The sequence below is a fragment of the Oncorhynchus mykiss genome, chromosome 18 (genome assembly GCF_057628025.1).
Source record: "Oncorhynchus mykiss isolate SJ-2025 chromosome 18, ASM5762802v1, whole genome shotgun sequence".
Lineage (NCBI taxonomy): Eukaryota > Metazoa > Chordata > Actinopteri > Salmoniformes > Salmonidae > Oncorhynchus > Oncorhynchus mykiss.
In genome coordinates this window covers 45,794,043-45,812,012 of record NC_143039.1, presented here as the reverse complement: position 1 = coordinate 45,812,012, position 17,970 = coordinate 45,794,043, and the positions used below count along the sequence as shown (strand labels likewise).

General features: G+C 42.3%; 1 protein-coding gene across 2 annotated transcripts in view; it reads right to left on the bottom strand.

Annotated features, from left to right (window-relative positions):
- Nucleotides 1–16,206, bottom strand: part of sfpq (splicing factor proline/glutamine-rich) — a 28,338-nt gene extending 12,132 nt beyond the window's left edge. For both annotated transcript variants that reach the window (XR_002469521.3, XM_021571876.3), the window contains exons 1-9: nt 15,342–16,206; nt 10,126–10,314; nt 9,621–9,922; nt 9,416–9,511; nt 5,895–6,091; nt 5,717–5,801; nt 5,524–5,638; nt 5,393–5,435; nt 5,111–5,205 (exon numbers count right to left, since the gene is read on the bottom strand). Coding sequence is in view for 1 of the 2 variants with exons in the window: in XM_021571876.3 (XP_021427551.1) it covers nt 5,111–5,205; nt 5,393–5,435; nt 5,524–5,638; nt 5,717–5,801; nt 5,895–6,091; nt 9,416–9,511; nt 9,621–9,922; nt 10,126–10,314; nt 15,342–16,028 (1,809 nt within the window). In the remaining variant the exon portion in view is untranslated. The remainder of the gene's footprint in view (nt 1–5,110; nt 5,206–5,392; nt 5,436–5,523; nt 5,639–5,716; nt 5,802–5,894; nt 6,092–9,415; nt 9,512–9,620; nt 9,923–10,125; nt 10,315–15,341) is intronic.
- Between the last annotated feature and the right edge of the window lie 1,764 nt (nt 16,207–17,970).

Here is a 17,970-nt window from a genome sequence, read left to right as displayed (position 1 = left end):
AAATATGCCGTCAGTTGGGCAAATGATGCCAACACTGGTTAAGACTCTTTTCACTGAAGTTCCACAGCGTTTGTGGCAAATCCTGATCTAAGTTCCTGGACCAAAAAGACCTTGGTTCATTTTGTATACACACACAAAACGGTCACCCTGCTCCTGCACAACACAATCTTATCATTCTTAAGCGCTACATTTTTTATGTAAAATGGCATGTTATAGGGTCTACACACTTTAGTGATTTGGCTTGTTTTTGAAAATAGTGCAGCAGCCGCAATTCACTTCCTCATTGCTCAGTCTCAGGGCATGCAAAAGACACGAACAAAAACAAAAGAAATTACCCCAAATGTCCTTTTAGAAACACACTCCAAGTATAGGGATGTAGGTCTTTAGATGTTGTATACATGACATGGTATCATTCCCAACTTTATATTACTTTTTTTTGGAACTCAAGACCTACCAGCGGTGCTGCGCTGTCTATGCCCATGTACTACAGGGACACGCTCGGCATTGCACAGCTGCATGGGGAACTAAACCAAAACGGATTAGAAACCATGGGGTGGAACTAGAGGTTGACCGATTAATCGGAATGGCAGATTAATTAGGGCCGATTTCAAGTTTTCATAACAATCAGAAATTGTAAATTGATTTTTTTTTTTTATACCTTTATTTAACTAGGCATGTCAGTTAAGAACACATTCTTATTTTCAATGACGGCCTAGGAACGGTGGGTTAACTGCCTCGTTCAGGGGCAGAATGACAGATTTTCACCTTGTCAGCTCGGGGGACCCAATCTTGCAACCTTACAGTTATCTAGTCTAACACAATAACGACCTGCCTCTCTCTCGTTGCACTCCACAAGGAGACTGCCTGTTACGCGAATTCAGTAAGCCAAGGTAAGTTGCTAGCTAGCATTAAACTTACCAATCAATCATCATTAAACAATCAATCATAATCACAAGTTAACTACACATGGTTGATGATATTACTAGATATTATCTAGCGTGTCCTGCGTTGCATATAATCTGACTGAGCATACAAGCATCTAAGTATCTGACTGAGCGGTGGTAGGCAGAAGCAGGCGCGTAAACATTCATTCAAACAGCACTTGTGCGTTTTGCCAGCAGCTCTTCGTTGTGCGTCAAGCATTGCACTGTTTATGACTTCAAGCCTATCAACTCCCGAGATGAGGCTGGTGTAACCGAAATGAAATGGCTAGCTAGTTAGTGCGCGCTAAACGTCACTCGCTCTGAGCCTTCTAGTAGTTGTTCCCCTTGCTCTGCATGGGTAACGCTGCTTCGATGGTGGCTGTTGTCGTTGTGTTGCTGGTTCGAGCCCAGGTAGGGGCGAGGAGAGGGACGGAAGCTATACTGTTACACTGGCAATACTAAAGTGCCTATAAGAACATCCAATAGTCAAAGGTATATGAAATACAAATGGTATAGAGGGAAATAGTCCTATAATAACTACAACCTAAAACTTCTTACCTGGGAATATTGAAGACTCATGTTAAAAAGAACCACCAGCTTCATATGTTCTCATGTTTTGACCAAGGAACTTAAACGTTAGCTTTCTTACATGGCACATATTGCACTTTTACTTTCTTCTCCAACACTTTGTTTTTGCATTATTTAAACCAAATTGAACATGTTTCATTATTTGAGGCTAAATTGATTGTATTGATGTATTATATAAAGTTAAAATAAGTGTTCATTCAGTATTGTTGTAATTGTCATTATTACAAATAAAATAAGTCGATTAAATCGGTATCGGCTCTATTGGGCCTCCAATAATCGGCATCGCCGTTGAAAAATCATAATCGGTCGACCTCTAGTTGGAACCAAAATTATTTCCCCAATTGTTTCCTTCTGAATATATCATTTTCTCTCTTTGTTCCATTTCACTGCTCCAACCAGCAAAACCATAAACAATTGCAGGTTAATTTACTTATTTTTTTGTTCCTTTTTGAAACCTTCTAGATGTAAAGTCCCCTGATTAGGGGACCTGCAAGGTTCTGGTACCGACCAAAACGTTTACGCTTATTAATCAATCTGTGAACGTAAATTTTAAAAGGTGAGATTTAAACCTTTGAGTATGTAGCATTACTAGTTATTGTTTTAATTTGGATCACATTGATTACACTTAATTGGTTAAACGCCTGGAATGTTTTAAATTTAGTGCGACAAACTACTTCACCAATCAGTGCGGATAGAGCAGCGTGCTATTGAACGGATCAGCGAGTTAATCTGTATAGTAAAGTCGTTAAGATCTAATTCTATTTTGCCGTAAACAGCATGGTTTAATCATAATTAAAGAAACACTGTGCCAGTCACAGTGAGGGTGCGAGATGCAACTTAAATGAGAAAGCGTGCCTTGAAGCGCTGGGCATCTTATCACATGCATGATCTGAATTAATCCCACAATTATACATACGGAGGAGTGGCTTTATGGAGGGACTTTGAATGTCTGAACTTCTGAGTTGGTTTAACGTTGGACAAGAGCAAACATTAGCTCGCAAGCTTCTGTGCGCAGTGCAGCACTATAAAAACACATCTTACCTTACTGTAGTTAAAGACACCCTACACGCCACCATTTCCTGGTTGCTAAAAGCCTCATTTCAGTTTGTGACAAAACAAGCAAGTACAGCTAACCATTGTACCATCTAAACCGCTGCGAAAAATGCTCTAGAAGCAAAAATATTGTTTTCAAGCTGGTGTACAAACCCTAAAGTAAAAGACACAAAAACAAAACTTAAGAACGAGAAGCATAGAAAGTGCACATAGAACAGATCTACCGCTTCTTAGACAAACTTTCAATGAGAATGACAACTCTACAACACATTTCTATGTTCATTTGGTAATGTCACCCAAACGGTTAATTACTGCAGCTTTAATAAATACAATGTGAAACATCATATAGTATCGAACTTAACTAGCATTGAAAAAGCGAATCCATTCTTTTAAACATCTACCTAATTTCCAAATCATGCATCAGTAGGCTACAGTAACTAACCTATTCTTCAGAGGGGAAACACACACGCACAGATTTCCAGCTGGCAGGCAGAGGCTGGAATAAGTTTCAGTGAAGGCTTTGCATAGGAGCTTTGTTCTAATTATTGTGGGACAGATTTTTTTTTATAGCCCAGAACGTAAAATTACATTATTAACCGGTTCCCATGCTTTTAGAATAATGGTTCTGTTCCGGAACAGTATAGATCACATTTGGTTCCAGTTTGCAGTCTGTTCCCTGAACCGATTCCAAACCTGGATTAGAATGTTGTGGAAAAAAGTTCGGAATAACACAATTTCATGTGTACACATCTGAAGACCTATACAACTACACTGAGAGCGTGTCCATTTCTTAAAATACATATTTGAGTACTTTTGTTACCATCTTTTGTGCGACCCGATATGGCACAACGAGCAATCAAGAAGTGTATCGCAGCTTAGGTAAGTGTCAAAAACAAGCCAAAATGCACAAAATAAAAAAAGGTGTCTGGACCCTTCTAGAACATTCCATTTACATCAGAAATAGAGATTGACTTTAGAAATAGGAAAATCCTCCTTTCAGGTGTTCTACAAATTTGTAGACAGAGCCCCCCACACTTTAAAATGCCAAAACTCAAAATGAGTTATCACATACAGGTATGTTGATCTAGGCACATGGTGTAAAAAGTGTATGTATTAATTGTTCATTCTATTTGGAAGGTAGTCATAGCCGTACCAGCCCTTTTGTTCAAACTAATAAATACTTGGCCGTGAAGTGAACTTGACTAAATGGATCCTGATTAGTCATAGCTTCCATGTGTGTAGCGGCAAGAACAGCTAGTCAAGCCAGTAACATGTCTACTAGCCATCTTACATTCTGGGTAAGAGGATCTCTGCGATCACTGCACTAAAAGTTAGGTTCATACTGCATTGCTTGCAGTGAAGAACAGAAAAATGGATGTGGTGCTATCAGTAAGAAATACACTAGATACGTTGTCGAACTGTACAATCCATTATTGAATACCAATAACTGCTCACCCATTGCAAAAGCAGCCGATCAGCTGTGTTGTTTTTCTATCAGATCGTTTGCCACCCTTACGTCAAAATAGCTGTGTTCCATTACATTAATTGATATATCCTTGACAGTATACCAACTTATACAAAGCACAAGTTGTATCCATTTTAATGGACTTGAACAGCTTTGCGTCAGACCATTTCTAAGTTACCAACCAGACATCTAACTGGTCAACTTACTAATTGTATGAAACCTATAACATAAAAGGACATTAATACACCTGCCTGCCATAGGCCTAATGTGGATGCCTTAATCACATTCTGGGCATTATTTCACTCACAGGGTACAAATAGTACAGGTATCCAGCAAGCAGTCCCAGGGCAATGCCTGTCACCATCAGTTCTTCGTATTGTGTTTTGCAAGTTGCACTAAAAGAGCTTACTCATTAGCTTAATGTTATGTCAAAAGACATGTTTGCTTCAAAAAGCAACCTGCACTAAAAAACCCATCATTTGAATTGCTTGGACATGGTGGTGGCTGGGAAAATGTTAAAACAACTGCCATGCCACAAGAGAACATTGCAGGAAGTTCACTTTCCACACTGAAGCCCCTATAAAATACTTCCAGGTTACACCGAGACACCATCTATACCATTTCATGTGATCGCTTGAAGTTCAATGACAGTATGGGAAAGTGTTTCAACTAAAAAGGTTTTCCACCCAAAAAAATGCTGTCAGGTGACATCTTTCCACTTGCCAAGAAAATGTGCCTGTCTGGCTCACACAAGACAGGGCTTGCAATAGGTCTATTACACGAAGTAGGAGCTTTAAGAAAGCAATTCACTGGGTTTAGTACAGGTTGATTATTTTCAGCTGAAAAACAGGCTGTGAGTGGAGGAACTGAGGGGACATGCTGCTGCTGAAAGCTGCTACGCACAAATTTAATATCGACATGGTATTGACGCCTATGAAGACACTACACTGTCAGCACACAAGCTTCGAACCTGGGCCGACCGGCGCAAAACCATCCACTTCACTCTCCCAGATGACAACTACAGCAACCAGTGGAGGAAACCACCCCCAATTTGTCTTCTACTCCATTTGGAATACATTACCATTTCATTGGGCATCATGGCTCCCCCAGCGTTAGGTCCACCCATGCCTTGGAGTCCCATGGGGAACTTCTGGTTGGGTGAGCCAAATTGATTGTCTAGTTGGGACAACAGGACTACATGTCAAACATTACAATGAGTCATGGCAGCCCTTAGGGGGCAATGTTGTCATATATGTTTATAAAGCAGTCTCAAACTTCTTACTCTCATTTCAAAACAACAAGCTGAAAATAAATCTATTTTTTATTTTACAAATCATTAAAAATATAAAGATTCACTACTCACCAGCCATGCCCATGGCACCACCCTGAGTCAATCTCATATCCCTCTGTAAAATCAATACCGTAAGAACACGCATTTTCCTCAAATGCAAATGTAAAGGTCTGAATGGTGATATGGCACTCTGCTCAGCTTACATTGTCCATGAAGTTCCCACTTCTGTAGGCCTCCTCCCGCTTGCGCCGGATTTGCTCCTCAATCTCCCTCTGGCGGAGCGTCTCCTCCTCACGTATGCGACGTTCCTCCTCCTGCCTGTAAAGCACACTGCCACGTTTTAGTAACACTCCAATAAATTGTGTGTTAAACAGTTATTCAAACCAGTTTCAATACCTGAGCTGCATCTCTTTCCTCTTCTGCATCTCCGCACTGTGCATCTCCTCCATGCGTCGTAGCTCCTCCTCACGCCTCAGCAGATCTAAACAGTGTACGAACATACATGTAAGACACAGCAACATCTAACTAGCCTTCCATTTTGAGAAGGGGTTGTCTCTGGTCCAGTTAAGCTTGCCTTGGCGGATCATGTTGGCCTGGTGCACATGGAAAGCATCGTCCATCTCGCCCTCCAGTTTCTCACGGGCTTCGCGGATGTTCTTCTCCACTTGCTGGCGCTGCTGCTTCTCCATGTCGTCCAGGGACTTCCAACGCTTAGAGTACTCAAACTCAAAAGTGCCAGGACGGGCAAACCTGGGAGGCTCCTCCCGCTCCCTGCAGGTGTTAGAATAGAAACCAACTTGTAATCAAGACATACAACAAAAAGTGGTACTCAAGAGGGGTAATCATTCTCTGAAAAATCAACCGCAATGGGTCTTTAACTGTGTGGTATCTGCTAACCCAACCCCCGACCTCTGGTAAACACTACCCAGTGACTTTAGCCCAATGAGTACCCACTGTACTGCAGGCACATTTTGACTTTTTTGGGGAGGATACTTTTTACCCCACTCTCTCCCCAACTTCGTAATATCCACTTCGGCACTTAGTCGTGTCCTGTTGCTGCAACTCCCGTACAGACTCGGGAGAGTTGAAGCTAGAGAGTCATTGGTTCTCCAAAACACGACCCTGCCACTGCCACGACCCGACCGCTATGCATCTGGCAACCGTGTCAGCGTGCATGCGCCCAGCCCGCCACAGGAGTCGCTACAGCAATGGGACAAGGACATCCCGGCCAGCTAAACCCTCCCCTAACTCGGACGACGCTGGGCCATTTGTGCGTCGCCTCATGGGTCTCCCGGTCGAGGGCCGGGCTGTTACAGCCCGGCTTTGAACCGGGATCTGTAATGACACCTCAAGCACTGGGATGCAGTGCCTTAGACTGCTGTGCCACTCGGGAGGAGTGCTTTGACTTCTAACCCCCATTAAACATTGTGTTTTTGAGCTACAAACTTTTGGATTCGTCCATTTCTTCTGAATCCATGGATAGTAGGCATGCGTAATTAACGGGGGGCTGAGCTAGAGTGGTGTTGGTGAGACAAGGGCAGATCCTGAAGAGGCCCAGGCCGGGTCTTTTATACAAACTTAAAAGCCATCTATGAAAAGCAGACACTCTTACAAACATGTAACATGTTTTGCTCTATGGCACTCACAAACTACAAGAGTTGTTTGAAGTTGTTTTTTTTCTACATAGAATATCATTGGAAGACATTGTGTCCATAATATATAGTGCATTCGTAAAGTACAGACACCTTCACTTTTTCCACTTTGTTAAATTATAGCCTTATTCTAAAATGTATTAAATAGTTATGTCCCCCTCAATCTACACACAATATCCCATATTGACAAAGCATAAACAGGTTTAAGACATTTTTGCAAGTAAAAAAATGATCATACATTTGAAGTATTCAGACCAGTTACTCAGTACTTTGTTGAAGCACCTCTGGCAGCGCTTACAGCCTTGAGTTTTCATTGGGTATGATGTTACAAGCTTGACATCTTAGCTTGGCACACCACAGTTCTCTGCAGATCCTCTCAAGATCTGTCAGGTTGGACGAGGAAGCGTCGCTGCGCCGCTATCTTCCGGTCGCTCCAGAGATGTTTGATCAGGTTCAAGTGCGGGCTCTGGCTGGGCCACTCAAGGACATTCAGAGACTTGTCCTGAACCCACACCTGCATCGTCTTGGCTGTGTGCTTACAGTCGTTGTCCTGTTGGAAGGCGAACCTTCACCCCAGACGGAGGTCCTGAGCGCTCTGGAGTTCTCTGTACTTTGCTCCTTTCATCTTTTCCTCGATCCTGACTAGTCTCCTAGTCCCTGAAAAACATCCCCACAGAATGATGCTGCAACCCCCATGCTTCACAGTAGGGATGGTGCCAGGTTTCCTCCTGAAGTGACACTTGTCATTTAGGCCAAAGCGTTCAATCTTGGTGTAATCATACCAGAAGATCTTGTTTAAGTCTTTTAGTTGCCTTTTGGCAAACTCCAAGCTGGCTGTCATGTGCTTTTTACTAAGGAGTGGCATCCTTCTGGCCACTACCATAAAGGCCTGATTGGTGGAATGCTACAGAAATGCTTGTCCTTCTGGAAGGTTATCCCATCTCCACAGAGGAACTCCGGAGCTGTGTCAGTGACCATAGGGTTCTTGGTCACCTCGCCGACTAAGGCCCTTCTCCCCCAATAGCTCAGTTTGGCCATGCAGCCAGCTCCAGGAAGAGTCTTGGTGGTTCCAAACTTATTCCACTTAAGAATGATGGAGGCCACTGCGTTCTTGGGGACCTTCAATGCTGCAGACACAATCCTGTCTCAGAGCTCTGCGGACAATTCCGTCGACCTCATGGCATGGTTTTGGCTCTAACATGCACTGTCAACCGTGGAATCTTATATAGGACAGGTGTGTGCCTTTCCATCATGTCCAATCAATTTAATTTACCACAGTTGGACTCCAATCAAGTTGTGGAAACATCATGAAACAGGATGCACCTGAGCCCAATTTCAATTATCATGATTGCTAATCTGCAATCAATGGCAAATAAAATTGATAATCTTAGGTCATCCTACCAACCGGGGGATAGAAGCTGTAAGGTCATTAGCAAAGATGAAAATGCTGACCAAGAAGCGGCGCTCCTAGTGGCCGGGGACTTTAATGCAGGCAAACTTTAATCAGTGTCACCACATTTTGTGCAACCTTGGGGGGGAAAAAAAATCATACACCACCTTTACTCCACACACGGAGATGCATACAAAGGTCTCCCCCACCCTCCATTTGGCAAATCTGACAATTGCATCCTCCTGATTCTTCAACTGTCTTCACTTTGTCATTATGGAGTATTGTGTTTAGGTGGAAGATAAATTATTTCATCCATTTTAGAATAAGGCTGTAACGTAACAAAATGTTGATAAGGTCAAGGGGTCTAAATACTTTCCGAATGCACTGTATAAGCGCACATAGTTGCTATCACAAATGCCAAACAGTTGTCACTGACTAGTTGGATATTAGTTTCCCAGTGAGCATTCGCATAAATTCATTATTTATGCTTTGGCGGACCTCATTTGACATTCATCAATTTAACTCATAAAATCAACTTGTAGCCCTGGTTGTACTGCAAATGAAATTGTAAAACACTTCATTTTGATGCTAGATATTAGGATAGGACATGTATATAAATTAAAGTTAGCAGATTTTTGCTCGGATCTTGGGACTGATGGTGTTAGTGTAATTTTCATGCTCTGTGGAAAGCACCTAGCTACAATAGCTACAGTTCCATACCTTTGGGGGCAGGGTGGCAGGTAGTCTAGTGGTTAGAGCATTGGGCCAGTAACCGAAAGGTTGCTAGATTGAATCCCCCGAGGTGACAAGGTAAAAATCTGCCGTTCTGCTCCTGAACAAGGCAGTTCACCCACTGTTCCATTGTAAATAAGAATTTGTTCTTAACTGACTTGCTAGTGAAAAAGGTTGAATACATTTTTTCCAATGTAAAAAATAAATACCTCAATATGAACATCAAAGGAATGCTGGGGGGGGGGGGGGGGGAGATAAGAAAATACAAAAAGCCATATGCTATTGATTTAAGGCTATTTAGTTATATGAGGTGAGGGTTACTTATGATAGTTGTGATTCTTCTGTGCCAGTTTTTCTGGCAGACCATCCTCATCATCGTATTGTTCAAGGGGCTCAACGACAATTGGACGAGGTGACCTAAGACATCAAAAGTACCAATTAATTACAGCATGTGAGCCTTTAGGGGAAAGATTCATTTGTATTTCATGTTCTACTGAATGGTACCAAATTCATGTAAATCACTTACGTGGTGAGCAAGAAGACTCCATCATTGCAACGATCTAGTGCCTTTCGTGCAGCAGGTTTAGAGGCAAATTCGACAATGCCCTTGCCAGTGGAGCGCCCGCGATCATCTACAATTACCACAGCCCTCTCCACCACTCCAAACTGGGAAAAGGCCTCCTCCAGTAGCTCATTGGAAACAAAAGGTGATAAATTCTTCACAGACAGTGCAGCCGAGTGAGTTGCAAAGCGCACCCGAAGCGGTCTGCCTTTCATGGGTACATCATCCAGCTCAGCTTTAGCTATCTCAGCCAATGCACGGGATTCCTGGAATGGTAGAAATTTGGCTTTTAATTTGATTGAGTTGTTAGTGGGTAGTTTTAAGATTAAATGGTTAAAAAGTACTCAAAAGCGACAACATTCATCCTAATTGTCCAGTTTACCCTAGACAAGGCATTAAAGACCAAAAATTACAACATTTATAACTACCAAAAGGACAATGTTTATGTTAACTAGTGTAGTGCACTTACAAGGCGTATGAAGCCAAAGCCTTTGTTTTTGTTGATGAAAATCTCACTGGGCTCGCCATACTTTGCAAACAGCTTCTTGAATGTGTCATCTGAGATATCGTTGGGAAGGTTTCCAATGAAAAGGCGGCATCGTTGAGTGTATGTCTTCTCGCCAGGTCTGCGCAACGAGGACAATGTCGCTCTCAACTCCTACAGACAGATACAACGTTCAGTTCAGATTCCAAAACTACAATGTTTAGCCTGACAAATGCCCTTGATATTATGTTACTAGAACATAACTAATTAGGTGATTATGTCGCTCCTGATGACTCGCTTTTCAAATGTCTAGAAATGTACACATTTCGTGCTCTTGTTGGAAGCAATCACTCCCCTATTGCTGACTATCAATGATCTATAACTGGGCTAATAACTCACTAACTAGCAAAGGATATGCACAAAATGTGCAAATGGCTATATGCAGCTCTTGCTTTGATCTCAAAACAAGTTTATCTACTCACGACCACAGCTGTAAACACAGTCCAGTTCAAAGTAAATGGCAATGGTCTATTTGCATACAGGCCTACAGCAGCTCTGATTGGTTATGCTGCACAGGTCTGGGTCGAGAATGGCCGGAGTAGTGCGTGTCAATACAATAGAATCCTACTACGACGTGTTCTGCCTACAACAAAATCTATTGCATAGTTTGTTTTGGTCTGTTGCATTGAGAAAGTGTCTAATATTGTTTTGATTCGATCACAATTGCCACAGTAAAGGGAAACGTTGATAGTGTTATTAACAGGGAAAAACTCTAGAAAGTTGAGTTAAGTTCAATAACTAATTAATATTAATAACTAAATACACTTTCACTGTATCAACCTCATCTACCAGAAGGCGACTTCGATTCCTTTTTTGATAAACTCTGTTAAGCCTAGAGCAGATTCTGATAGTGAACGAAAATAAACAACGTGCAACAATTGAAACAATTTCACTTAGTCAATTTAAATAAATAAATTAGAACAGTTCATAGAAGATGGAGTTATGTTTTTAAGGGCCTTTGACACTTTAGAGCACAACTTTATTTAGAACTCTACTTTTGGGTTCGGGGAGAATTTTTTAAACCTCTCTGCGCACCGAACCCATTAGCGGGATTAAATTCGACAACATACGGTGATCCCTACATAAATAGTTATATTAAACATTAATGAAAATACAAGTGTCTCACATGGTTCGAAAGCCTAGAATCTTAATCCAACTGTGTTGTCAGATTTAAAAAAAGGATTTACTGCGAAAGAATACGATGCGATTATCTGAGGACAGAGTGAACTATTTCAACCAATCACAAATTTCAATAAAATAAATTGTTTACCTTTGACAATCGTCCTGTTTGCAATCCCAATGCTCATTGTTACACAATGAATGGTCTTTTGTTTGATAAAAACAATTTTTATAGCCTAACACAAAACATTTTGTGTACTGCTTGTGTCGTGAATTCCGCCTCATTCAATTTGACGACACATTCGATGTAAATACACACACAAAACGTGACTTTATCCAGTCATGTTTGGTTTCATTGCAATCAACTGGTTTATTTGTAACAACCAAACTTGATGGGTCATTTCGCGGGACGTATTGACTGAAAGAAACCGATTTGAAGACAACAAGTAATGACATCATTGTGCACCAATGATATGACCGCTGTTTCGTTGATTGACTATTTTAACCCAATGACCGCTGATCGTCTTGAAATCTAGCTGGGTAGATAGCCAATGAGCCGAGGTAAACGGTAATATGTAATGGTTGTGTTGGAAGACCAACCCATGTAGTAAACTCCTGCGTAAAGACGGTCATTCGCCATTGAAGATTCATACTGGAAGGAGCCAAGCTTGTTACGCACAGCACTATTTCAATAACGCGCATCTTCAGCTGTTTATATATCGAACATCATGGCGAATCAGAAAGCTCAATCTAAGACTAGATATACGAGTGTAGACAAAATTATAGAGGAAATTGATCGTGATAGAGAAACAGATCTGCTTTTGGAAGACGATTCAGTTAGCGACCATAGCTATGACTCCAAAATGGAAGCATATTTGTTGAACAGAGAGGACATTGTTTTGGACTGGTAAGTTCTTCTCAGGCTAATGTCGTTGTTTGAAATTAATAATATAAAATATTGTTTGTGATTTTTTAAAACATTTTATTTGCAATATATAAAAATGTAATGAAATGTGTAAAGTACACATTGGCTATGCGTTGTGGGTGGGGGTATGTTTGTATGTATGTGAATGACCCATAGCCTGTGTGTGTGTGTGTGTGTATATATATATATAAAAATGGAATGGAGTAGAATGTAACACCAAACCCACACAGCGACCATGCGTCCTCCATAGTCTACATATTATGGATTAGAGGGAGCATGGTCTAGATGCGTGTCTGCCTATTTGAGGCAGGCCCACAACAATGGCCAAAGTGAAATGGAACAGCACATTATGATACAAGGCTGATATGTGAAACTATTCTAACTGAACATTTTCTTTCAGTTACACTGACTCCGAATGCGAGCCCCCAGTGCCAACCTGTTGTCTCCGGCTCCACACCTCCCGGGCAATCTAGAGGTGTGAAGGCACTGACAAAGCGTAGGAGGGGAAGTGTGCCACCTGCTAACGAAGGGACAGAAGGGCGTTGGCACACTGCCCTAGAAGATGATGTGGAGCCACCTCAACCAACATTTAGACCAAAAAGGAAGCCAGGACCTCAGCTGAACATGACTGCAACGTACAGCCCCCTTCAGCTTTTTCAGCTGTTTTTCACCCAATCCGTTGTGGATTCGCTCGTGTCTAACACGAATAAGTATGGGGAGAAGAAGTAAGCAGGCAAAAGGGTAGCATGGAAGCCCATATCCATGTCAGACTTTTTCTGCTACCTTTCACTGGTTGTCTACATGGGGCTGGTGAAGCTGAAAAGCCTGAGGGACTACTGGAAAACAATCTCTCTACCAACTGCCTTTCCACATGACTTATGTCCTGCAAAACGTTTCTGGTTCTCTCACAGGCGCTTCACATCAGTGACCCAAAGGTTGATGAAGCAAATGACAAGAAGAGAGGCACAGCAACATTTGATAGACTGTGCAAAATAAAACCTTTCTACTACTACAGCATTGTTGAGGCCTGCAAAACCTACTTTCAGCCAGCCCAGAATGTGTCAATAGATGAGAGGATGGTAGCCGCAAAGGCCAGAATTGGCCTCAAACAATACACGAGGAACAAACCAACCAAGTGGGGTTACAAGCTGTATGTGTTGGCTGATTGTGTGTGGCTACACATGCAATTTTTTTGTCTATGAGGGGAAGAACAGTTTTGCTACCGGTAAGGGACTTAGCTTTGACTCTAATGGAGTTATTAGATTTTCAACTGCTAGGGAAGGGCTACAAACTGTTTGTGGATAACTTCTACACAAGCCCTTCCCTTGTTGGCAGACCGTAGGAAGCTGGAAGTGTGGGCTTGTGGCACCATTTGTACCAACAGGGTTGGCTTTCCGAAGGTGAACGACATGCCTAAGCGGGCTGAGCGGGGGACCATGCAATGGATCGGTGAAGATGGCCTGCTGTTTGTAAAGTGGATGGATACCAGAGAGGTGGTGATGTGCACAACAATCCACAAGTCCTTCAGTGGGGATCATGTCCTCAGACTTGTGAAGGACGGTGCCGGGGCGTGGACCAACAAAAATGTCCCCAATCCAACTGCAGTAAAAGACTACAACAAGAGCATGGGAGGTGTGGACCTATCAAGCCTTCAGAGAGCTGCTCATCAAGGAGCTTGCTGGCTACAGCACCACTGCACCACGTTCTGGCCACTCTACCTCTGTCCCTTCTGCTCCAGTTAGAATACCATTTTGGTATTTTGTATGTAGTTATTTGTTTCAAAATGTATACCTTCACCAATTTGGCCACTTGGGCTACTTGTGTGGGACACCTGGGTGACTTCATGATACATGACATAACCCTAACCCTAACCCATTTTGGAAGTTGTCTTTCTGAAACTCTGCACAAGTACTGTTGCCCTCTTATGTTTTTCACTGAAATTGTCCCCACCATGTCATCTGAATGTTTTTTATCTTGTTTTTATTTAAGTCAGCTGTAATTTTAACTGGAATCATTTACCCAAGTCAGTCCTTTTTCACCTTCTAACATCAAAAAGGTCAATTCTGTTATATTTATTTTGAGGAATAAAACGCATTATATTCAGAAACATCCATTAGTGAAAAGACTATGATCATGGAAGTTTATAGGCTATTGATTGAGTTGTTAGTGGGTAGTTAAGATTAAATGGTTAAAAAGTAGTCAAAAGAGACACCCTTCACCCTAACTGTCCGGTTTACCCAAAAGATAAAGCGCTCAATTTGATCAGTTTCCTCCACCTGCCCAGTTTACGATTTCTTGCACAAAAGGTTAAAAAACATATTCTGATTGAGAATCTATTGAGCATTTATGCCACCATTCTAGGAAACTATGACTTGAGTCATGAATGGTCGTATATAAATACTCCCAACATATCCATCTTCACCTTTGATGATATTAAATGGCATTATGCCCATCCTTGTAATTCACAACTAGCATATTAACATAATTATTTTCCTGGCCAAATATACTAACGAATGAAAATGGTCTTGGAAAATAACATGAGCGTTTTTCCCGTATTGAACTGCAACAACTATATAAATCCCACAAACTTGTTAAACTTTAATTATTATAAGTAATGTTTCTGAATGTCTGTTAATGTCTCATCGCCTTGTTTCTTATTCCTTTGTTTTTTTTCATCCGGTTGCCTGTCTCACTGTGTAACAGCAATGGCCATGTATTGATGTGTAATTTTGTTGCAAACAAATGATTCCCCGCGGCACCACAAATATGTTACATTTGTGTCTCCACCGTGGCTTTCCTCGAAACTTTGCGTAGTGTGGATGCATATCTATTAATCCGCTTTCAGTAACATTGTGGAAATGTACCCGATTCTCACAAAATGGCCGACGTGCCTCCCATGTAGCCAACTAGCCTAGCTAGTTACGTTAGCAGGCTAACTCCGCAGCGTGTGAATGGACCGCTTAACTAGCCCAATGCCATGGACCACTTTTATTTCACATAATACATTTGCATATCTAACGTTAGATATAATAACTAAGTAGCTAAAAAACGAATTACGGAATGTTAGCTAGCATGGCTGGCTAACGTCGTTACTCACATTGGGGGGGTGGGCTTCCTCGGCCTCATTTGAAGTGTTCTTCTGCGTTTGAGGTTCAGGTTTTTTGTTCGCGGGTGCAGATTTATTCCCATTCCCATTGGCGTTGCCGGGTCCTGGTCTTTGCTGGTTCCTATTCATCTGGTTTGGTGGGGGAGATGAGAGAGCGGGTTTTTTAATTTGGTTTGGTGGGGGAGATGAAAGTGCGGGTTTCGGAGGAACAGGCTTCGGAGGTGGGGACTGCATTTTTTGTTGAGCCGCAGGCGCTGTTGCTGCGGCCGCGGGAGGTGCGGGCATCGGTGTTGCTGCTGCTGCGGCCTTCGGAGTTGCTGCTGCTGCGGCCGTCGGAGTTGCTGCCGCGGCCGGAGCTACTGTGGCAGCGGCCTGCTGTTGCTGTATGGGGCCCTTCATGGTTAGCGCAGGGCCAGGAGTAGGTGGTGGCCGAATCGCTTGAGCGCCTGGCTGGGAAAGAGTTGGTGCGGGTGGCTTCTGAGGGGTTATCTGAGGTATCTGGTTGGGTGGTTTTCCAAAGTTACCGGGATGAGGCCCTCTTTGAAAAGGGTGTTGGTTTTGTCTGAAATTATTCATGTTACCCATTCCACCTCGCATCGGGCCAGCACCTCCCCGGCGTTGAAATCCAACTCCACGATTATTTCCTCTAACGTTAAGGTTAAATCTGTCCCGAGACATTTCTGCGTTGTAGGAACACTGGATAAAATAAAAATATGTACTATAACGTTGAAGCACGTAGCTAACTGACTGCTGTTGTTCCAAACAGCTCTCCTTCTTTCTAAAATGGCGATTCAATAACGTCGACGTATCTCCCGATTTAGACAGGAATAGCACCTGCGCATGCGTATCTCCGCCCAGAAGTATTTACATATCGGGAATCTCCGGATGTGATTTTTTGTAAACAAGCATTTCTTTGTGTTTTTTTAAAACTATTTTTTTATGTAAGTCATAGTCATTTCACATTAACGGTCCGTGTAACCCTTATCAGTCTAATAATCTCATACACTCATTCAAATTGAATATTGGGCTCCCAAGTAGTGCTGCAGTCTAAGGTTTAAAAAATGTGTCCCTGACCAAAAGGCACCTGAACAGCTTCTACCCCCAAGCCATGAGACTGCCTACCCACTTTATTATTTATTTCATTATCTTAATTGGTTTTGCACTGGCATCACACTCACTGGACTCCATTCCATTTCTTAAATTCCAGCCATTACAATGAGCCCATCCTCCTACAGTTTCCGCTGCCAGTGCCACATGTACATGCTGAATTACCTCAATTACCTCATACCCATGCACATTTACACAGTACTGGTACTCCTTGTATATACAGTGCATTCGGAAAGTATTCAGACCCCTTCCCTTTTTCTACAATTTGTTACGTTACAGCCTTATTCTAAAATGGATTACATTTTTTAAAATCCTCATCAACCTACACACAATATCCCATAACGACAAAGTGAAAATAAGTTTAGAAATTTTAGCAAATGTATTAAAAAAAAACAGAAATACATTATTTGCATAAGTATTCAGACCCTTTTCTATGAGACTCGAATTTGAGCTCAGGTGCATCCTGTTTCCATTCATCATCCTTGAGATGTTTCAACAACTTGATTGGAGTCCACCTGTGGTAAATTCAATTGATTGAACATGATTTGGAAAGGCAGACTCCTGTCTATATAAAGTCCCAGAGTTGACAGTGCATGTCAGAGCAAAAACCAAGCCAAAACAATTCTGCAGCATTGAAGGTCCCGAAGAATACAGTGGCATCCATCATTCTTAAATGAAATAAGCTGGCATCCATCATTCATTCGGTCAATCTGAGCAATCGGGAGAGAAAAGCCTTGGTCAGGGAGGTGCCCAAAAACCCGATGGTCACTCTGACAGAGCTCCAGAGTTCCTCTGTGGAGATGGGAGAACCTTCCAGAAGAAAAACCATCTCTGCAGCACTCCACCAATCAGGCTTTTATAAAAGAGTGGCCAGACGAAAGCTACTCTTCAGTAAAAGGTACATGACAGCCAACTTGGAGTTCGACAAAAGGCACTTAAAGGACTCTCAGACCATGAGAAACAACCCTTTGGCCTGAATGCCAAGCGTCATGTCTGGAGGAAAACTGGCACCATCCCTACGGTGAAACATGGTGGTGGCAGCATCATACTATGGGGATGTTTTTCAGCGGCAAGGGCTGGTAAACTACTCAGGATTGAGGGAAAGATGAATGGAGCAAAGTACAGAGAGATCCTTGATGAAAACCTGCTCCAGAGTGCTCAAGACTTCAGCCTGGGGGTGAGGTTCACCTTCCAACAGGACAACGAGTGGCTTCGGGAAAAGTCTCTGAATGTCCTTGAGTGGCCCAGCCAGAGCCCGGACTTGAACCCAATCAAACATCTCTGGAGAGACCTGAAAAGAGCTGTGCAGCGATGCTTCCCATCCTTCCTGGCAGAGCTTGAGAGGATCTGCAGAGAAGAATAGGAGAAACTCCCCAAATACAGGTCTGACAAGCGTATAGTGTCATACCCAAGAATAGTCAAGGCTGTAATCGCTGCCAAAGGTTCTTCAACATAGTACTGAGTAAAGGGTTTGAATACTTAGGTAAATGTGATATTTCAGTTTTAAACATTT